At 30.9% G+C, this 7,633-nt stretch overlaps 1 protein-coding gene across 4 annotated transcripts; it reads right to left on the bottom strand.

The window, feature by feature from the left end:
- Positions 1 to 1,965: 1,965 nt before the first annotated feature.
- Positions 1,966 to 4,896, bottom strand: LOC145108511 (transcription factor ALC-like). Of its 4 annotated transcripts, none has more exons than XM_079045553.1 (7): positions 4,529 to 4,896; positions 4,372 to 4,450; positions 3,996 to 4,088; positions 3,841 to 3,906; positions 3,626 to 3,691; positions 3,242 to 3,514; positions 1,966 to 2,235 (listed from the first exon to the last, which is right to left on the bottom strand). In XM_079045553.1, the coding sequence occupies exons 1-7, from the start codon at positions 4,645 to 4,647 to the stop codon at positions 2,185 to 2,187; spliced, it is 747 nt and encodes a 248-aa protein (XP_078901679.1). In that variant the 5' UTR covers positions 4,648 to 4,896; the 3' UTR covers positions 1,966 to 2,184. The 4 variants fall into 4 exon arrangements, with proteins under 4 accessions (XP_078901679.1, XP_078901680.1, XP_078901677.1 ...); XM_079045554.1 differs by having other exon boundaries at positions 4,423 to 4,450; XM_079045551.1 differs by having other exon boundaries at positions 4,372 to 4,896.
- Positions 4,897 to 7,633: the final 2,737 nt, after the last annotated feature.

Genomic DNA, 7,633 nt, shown 5'->3' with positions numbered 1-7,633 from the left:
AATTTGTAGGGGCATATTAGCGTACATTATTATTATTTTAGTTACATGTTCTATAGCCCACATATAGTAGTACAATAAGATTAATCTTCATGTACACTTTGTATCCTCTGATAAATTGAGTAATAATACAAATCCTAATTATGGAAAAATATTCCAAAAAAGTTAACATATTGGCAAAAAAAATCGAATAGCTGGATTGATTTAGTGTCAAATATTTGTTTTTGTTTTTGTTTTGTTTTTGTTTTGTTTTTTGTTTTTTGTTTTTTTTTAAATCACGTGGAGATAATTGGCCACGTAATGGTTCAATGTGTGGTGGCGACTACTATATGGTCTCCTATTGGAAGTTGGTGGGAATTACGTTTCTTATGATGTCTACAGTTAAAGGATGACTTTCTTAGGTGGACTTGGTGAATATGTTGGCTATGCAAAGATCATCATTGCAAGCGGTTGTATACACTATGTTATGGGTGCTATGGAATTTTATGAATTTTTTTGTGGTGTTTGGGGCTCACAAACGGAGGAAGGATATTGTGTTCGATAAGATCGTTTATCATTCGTGGATAGAATTTTTAAATTGAAAGTCAAATGAATTTCCTTACTTCTGAATCCAATATTGATTATTAATTTTCTGTATTTGTTTTTGTTATTTCTAGCTTCACGGAAGGTGTATATTGCAAATTTTAATATGAATAATTTTAGCCCATCATCATCGTAAGCTTGGTGAAACAAATTCATTATCTTGTTATGCCAGAATATGCTATAATTTCATGCCAGTAAAAACCATGAATGTAAATAAATTTCCATGTAACACATGGCACAAACAAATATATCCTAATTTTAAAAACATATATGAAGACCACCCAATCAATCTTGGTTGGTGCTTGTCTAATAATTCCATCTATTATTTATTACACGAGTATATCGACACTTGTTAGCATTATCATAAGTGTATTTTTGCATATTTTTAGTCACCGTGTTTCTATCGATAACATATTAATTTATCAAAAGAATCTCCAAATATGATATATTATTATTTCCTTCTCGAATAAACCTTTTTTTTTTTTTTTTCTGAACCGTCAAATTTTATTATATTCAGTTTTTTGACATTGTCAACTCTTCACTTTTTTTTTCTGCATTTTGTTTTAGAGTTATACTTGTTTTTGTAATTTTGGTTTTAAAATCTTCTGAATCCGTTCCATGATCCAACGTTGTCAAGATCAAGATTTTACAGATGATTGTTTTACATTTTGTAAGATCGTAATCGGAAGATACTATATAAATGAAGTGGTCTCAAAATTTGTTCGCAATATATTGTTAATTCGTACATATTATAACTTGATGTTGATTAAGATATTGATGATGGATTGAATTTTAATTTCCTAAGAAGTAACCATAATTGCTATAGATGCAAACCAAAACAACTAGGAAAAACACATCTTAAGCAAAAAAAAAAAAAAAATCACTCTAATCATGTACAACTAAAAACACAATATCACAATGGGACTGACCAATGTGTGGTGATGCTTTGTCTAATTCAAGATTTTGTCTAATTCAAGATTAATGGATGAAGTGGTGTGCTCTGTGAAGTTTCATGTGATCTGTAATGCTCGGTTTTATGTTGAATGAAAAGAAAAAAAATTTGGGCTTGGATGAGATTTTTTAGGCTATGTATGAGATTTTTTAGGCTTGACTATATGTCAAACACTAAGAATGTTGGATCAAATCGGGATAACATATTGCAATCCAAATCGGGAATCTAAGATCCCAAATCTTGTTTCAGAATTGATTCTAATGTGATTGTAATCACTTTTCGTTTGTAGGATATTAAGCTCGTAAGATCAAGAACAAAATCTTAACAACCATGCCCTAATCGATCGAATATTTCAAAATAACGAACAAAAACCTATTTGGATCAATTATTGTGCTATTCATTCTCGACATAATTGTTAGTTAAATTACAAATCATTAAAATAAAAAGTATGTTTTCATTTCGGGCAATTAAGCTAAAATATAAACCACTACATCAAGATTCAATGACCAAAAGAGGTCACATCCAAACAATTCTTCTCTATTTTTCTGTTTGGAACTTAAATGTTTTTAAATAATTATTATACTACATAAAACCAGGGAACATTCTGATATATTTATATACTCCTCCAATCTAGATGCAATGAGTGTTAAGGGTCACAAGGACACGCCAGGCGAAGGCATTTTTCCACTATTGTGACCTATTTCCTGGTAGAATAAAAATTGTGTCATGGAGATAATATTTTTAAAATATTTTATTTTGGGTTTATATTTATTGTATCATATTTGCTAAAAAGTGGGACTAATAATTACCAAACTTTTTACTAGAGTTTGATGGAACCCTAGTTTACTAACCGGTGAAGGTTCTAATATATTTTAGAGTAAATTATGCGAATGGTCCTTATGGTTTGGGGTAATTTGCGCGCTTGGTCCCTAACTTATTTTTTTAACTCGAAAGGTCCCTATTGTTTGTTTTTGTTACGCGTTTGGTCCCTACTGTTTGTTTTTGTAACACGCTTGGTCCCTGTCTTACATTAAAAGACTATTATTTAAATAGAGAAAATTGATGGGGTAGATAAGGTAAGATGAGGGGGTTGGGGTGTGTTTATTTAAATAAATTAAAAATCAAAGGCAAAATAGTGTTTTTAGGTAGGACGGGGACTAAGCGCGTAACAAAAACAAAAATAGGGATCTTCCGAGTTAAAAAATTAAGTTAGGGACCAAATACGCAAATTACCCTAAACCATAGGGAACGTTTGTGTAATTTACTCTATATTTTATAGTATATTGGGACCCACACCACCGGATTATAAAAGTGGAATAAGGGGTGACCTTCGACATTTATGACAAGATAAACATCAATTTCGCTTTTTTTTTTAGCAAAATTACATAATTCATAAAAAATGTGTTTTCTTTTTCGTCAAATGAATAAAAAAGGATGCAATATCGCAAAAAATTGAAAATTTGCATTTCATAAAAGAAATACATTGGGAAATTCCATTTGAAACATGTGTGGTTATTTTGTGATATTTGTTCAAAACATGGTTACCATGTTGATTCACATTCACCCCTCCTATTTTGGTTTTGTTTGTGATTAACCCTTAAAACAAACTATTTAAATATCAAATATGATCCAATAAATATAAGCCCAAATTAGGAAACCCTAACAATCACATTAAATGATTAAATTCCACATATTAGTCATTTAGTTTACCTTCATATTCGTAAACCCATAGTGATTCTCATTTGTGAGTTCCGAACCAAAAACAATTTCTGGTTTCATGATGTTTGTTAATGTAGGCATCCCAATGTGGTTAGGAATATCAAATTCCCTTCGAATTGAGAAATCTTGATTTTGGGTGAATGTAACTCCAACTTCACTTGTATTTGGTAATTTGAATCCCTCATTGTATATCATTCCCCTTTGCAATTCTTGTTCTTGTGAATATATAGGTGGCAAGCCGAACCCGTTTCTCATAGTAAGCGTCTGCAAGATTTAATCAAATCAGTTATTTTTCCAGTATTAGAGTTATCAGATGCTATAAATTTAGAACACACAATGAGTTCTAGTTTACAAGAGAGAATGAAATATATATACCTGTACTTTCAGTTGAAGCTGTTTCAGATATTCAATGGCTTCATCGAGCATTGATGCCTTATCAGTCTATGGTACAAAAGAAGATAGAAAATTTAAATCATTATAAACCAGAGTTAAGGCATATACATGACGAAAAAGTTTCTATTTCCATGTTCTATTGTCATCAGTGTGTGATAGATCATTAGAAATTTGATGAGGTTGTGAAGTTTTGATACCTTGTTAGAATTTGGAACCAAGGTCTGCAAAGCTTTCAGTTTCTCGTTAATTCTACTCCTCCTTCTCTGAAAAAGGATTTTTTCATATGTATATCAGTATACATTGAAAGGAGAAGAAGCTCAAAATTCAACGATATTCAGAATGGAAGACAGACCTTCTCAGACAGATTATGAATCTCTGCTGCTCTTGTCCTCTTTGAGGAACGTGGAGGGTTTGAATTTTGACGCCCCTCGGACTGTTTTTGTACCTTTAGATCCCAGTAAGGTATTGATGAGATATACAGAAACATCAACGAGGAAAAGAAGAATGGAAGATAAAGTACAAAAAAAAAAGAACGAATCTTCTTCAAGTGGAAACAAACTCGGTACTCAGTAGATCGAAAATCCAGAAACATTCGAACTATAACTCAAATCGGAAGAAGAAGAAGAAGATGAAGCTAAAAATTGAAGTATATCCTTTTAATTTCAGTAACACAGGGATCATAGAGGACACAATTCACCACCGATTACAAGTGAAAACAAAAATCGTACCTGACATCCTATATCAAATCCAGCCACATCGATTGTCGGAGGAAAGTTTACCTGATTCGCCTCCGTTGAATAAAAAGAGCTGAGATCAGAAATCCGGTTGTCAGAATCTAGAAAATCAGTAGGAATCGACGGCGGCGAAGGGAGCAACTGTTCATACTTTCCCTTAGTTGACGGATTGTTGAGGAAAGTTTGGAGGAAAGACGACATATCTTCGGATTCAAGTGAAGAAGAAGAGGAAAAAGAGCGATCGTTGTTGGTTCCGTATAGATCCGCCATTAATTAACACCAACAACAACCCACGCTCGAGTAATGATTGCAAAGGAAACGTACAGAGAAATGCAAAGGATGATGAGATTTGTGACAATGAGAATTTCCTGTTTCTGCAAAATTGAACTTTGAATTGTTTCTTGTGTGTTTGTTCTTGATTTGTGTGTGTTTGTACTTCAGTACTCGCGTCTGTGAAAATGGGGTTTTATAAGGCTTCAGAGTTTAGAGGGAGATTAGAGAGGGTTTTTAACCAACTTGATTCCCTTCTCCCGCCTTAATTGTTTTCTATATATTTATAGGTCCTTAAGGTTTCCTAATTATCATATTTGTTCCCTCGTTTATATAAAAATAAAATGTATTACATTTATTAAAAAAAAAATGAATTTCCATTCGTATCAGAAAAGAAAATCCAATGATCTATTTTGACATGGAAGGAAAGCAAATCACAATGTCTTCACACAAGATATAGGAAGAAAAAATTTATAATATTCTTTCTAATAAATAAAGATTTTTTTTGCTATTTGTCACACTCTTATTCAATTTGCCAAATGTCATTTTGTAGTTATTTTGAATTAATTCTTTTTTCACATGTTATTTTTATAAGTTTTTCTATTTTATTAAATTTCACATAATATTTTAATGTAATAAATGCAATAAATGTAGTAATAATTCTCTCTATTAAATAAAGATTTTTTTTGCTATTTGTCACACTCTCATTCAATTTGTCAAATGTCATTTTGTAGTTATTTTGAATTAATTTGTTTCCACATGTCATTTTTATGAGTTTTTCTATTTTATTAAATTCCACATAATATTTTAATGTAATAATTGCAATAAATGTAGTAATAAACGGATATCAATTTCATTAATAAACTTACCTTTTAATTTCAAAATTCTCAAAATTAAAGCTCATTAATTTCTTTTATCTATTTAAATTAATTGTTTAAATTTAAAAGATAAAAAACATTTCTATTATAATAATTAATTATTTTTCTTATTTTCTTTTAAATTCAAAGTTCTTAAATATATTAACCTTTATATTTAACTTTTTTTTTAAAATTAACTCATATAATACATGAGTCTTACAACTAGTTATCTTATAAAATTCATTTATAAGGATGATTCTATTTTTATAGATAACTCAAAGATTTTCGAATTAAAAGATAACTAATGATCATTGAATTAGATTATCATGTAGCTAATATGAATCACTAAAATCGTAGAACTTATGAAACGAATCTTATAAAACTATCAGTCTTGATTGGAACTGAACATGATGAATTTAGAACTCTTAATTATAGCTTATTTTATGTTTCTTGTATAGTATAGAGACTTTATTGTAAATTTGATATATATATATATATATATATATATATATATATATATATATATATATATATATATATATATATATATAGGGAGTGATTCAAATGAGAACCTAAAAATGTTAAGAACCTTAAGAACCATTTTTTAAATGTTTTCATTAAGAGCATTTTTGACAAATCCAACATTTATATTTTATTAAGCAAACTATTTCATTCCTTAGTTTACAAACTATTTGCCACTTGTCGTTGGACCACCGTTGGACCGTCTCCGAACCACTGCAAGACCAACATCGGACCGCCACCGGACTAACAATAAATTCAGTGACATTTTCTTGATTGTATTCACAACTTAATAGAACAAGCATTGTAGCTCTCATTTCTTTGATAATACTTCCAAAATATACAAAAGTTTAGTACAAAAAAAAATAGAATTATTTCTTGAAATATTCATTTATTTTTTCTAAATTATAGAATTCTTTAAAAAATATATCGTGAGTAAGAAATATTCACAGTTTAAAATATACTATTCATAATTTAATAAACATAATAATTCACCAATACACAGTTTAATATTTTCATTCATACATTCATTCATATTTTAACACAAAATTTATATAAAATATACAACTTAATACAGTCAATTTTTAGTTTAATACATAAAAAATCACAACATACAATCAGTTATACACAAATTCATATATTTTAAAAAGTCAAATCCAAACTCTACAACCACTACCAACTACTATTGCACACGCCGTCACCAACCACTTGTGCCAGCGTTGCAACAATCCTTCCTTCCAAAATGTTTGACAATATCCCAGAATCCTCAAAAAACATAATCTCAAGCTGGTGTGTACAATCAAGTCGGCGCCTTCCCGCGATCCTCAGAGGTACCTGAAGCACATATCACACAAAACTGTAAGCACGAAGCTTAGTGAGTTCCCCAAAATACCATGCACAAATAATTAGCCTCTCATGACTATATCTCAATAAGGACCCTCCGGTCATGTGTCTCAGTGAGGACCCTCCGGTCTCACAGCTCGGGTCGGACTCTCCAGTCCGGTATCTCAGTGAAGACCCTTCGGTCTTACAACTCGGTTTGGACCCTCCGGTCCTAACTCAATAAAGCACAGAAATAATATACAACATAAATCACAAAGACAAAATGCATGATATCACATATGTGACAACCCGAAATCTCTATCTGTAAGTCAACTCGATCAATAAAAAGTCAAACTTGTTCCTGCTATCGTTTTTCGGTGATTAGGGTCAGTTTGAGAGTTTCTAAGCCTAGTACACTCAAGGATTGTGCGTTAGGAAGTGTTACCTCGAGTTCATTGAGTTACATTCGAGCCGAAAACATCATCTAGGGATGTTCACGGCCGCAAACTAAGTTCACGGCCGTGAACCCATGTTTGGCCGTGAACCCCTCTCCACATATATATATATATATATATATATATATATATATATATATATATATATATATATATATATATATATATATATATATATATATATATATATTCCTTCATTTACTCCTCATTTCTTCCCTCCTTGGCCGAAAACTACTCAAGACTCTCTCAAGACTCGTCCAACAAAAGACCTCTTTCCACCCCACAAACGTAAGTGATTCTCCCCTTTTCACTTGTTATTCATCTTATTCATGT

Source organism: Lactuca virosa, chromosome 4 (genome assembly GCF_052849685.1).
Source record: "Lactuca virosa cultivar CGN04683 chromosome 4, Lactuca_virosa_CGN04683_v6, whole genome shotgun sequence".
Taxonomy (NCBI): Eukaryota; Viridiplantae; Streptophyta; class Magnoliopsida; order Asterales; family Asteraceae; genus Lactuca; species Lactuca virosa.
This window is presented reverse-complemented; position numbering and strand designations above follow the sequence as displayed.

Coding starts and splice junctions, on each gene's coding strand:
- LOC145108511 (XM_079045551.1), bottom strand. CDS start 4,647: ATGGCGGATCTATACGGAACCAACAACGATCGCTCTTTTTCCTCTTCT. Junction 3,907..3,995: donor TTCATAATCTGTCTGAGAAG/GTCTGTCTTCCA, acceptor ATCCTTTTTCAG/AGAAGGAGGAGTAGAATTAA. Junction 3,692..3,840: donor TGGTTCCAAATTCTAACAAG/GTATCAAAACTT, acceptor TTTGTACCATAG/ACTGATAAGGCATCAATGCT.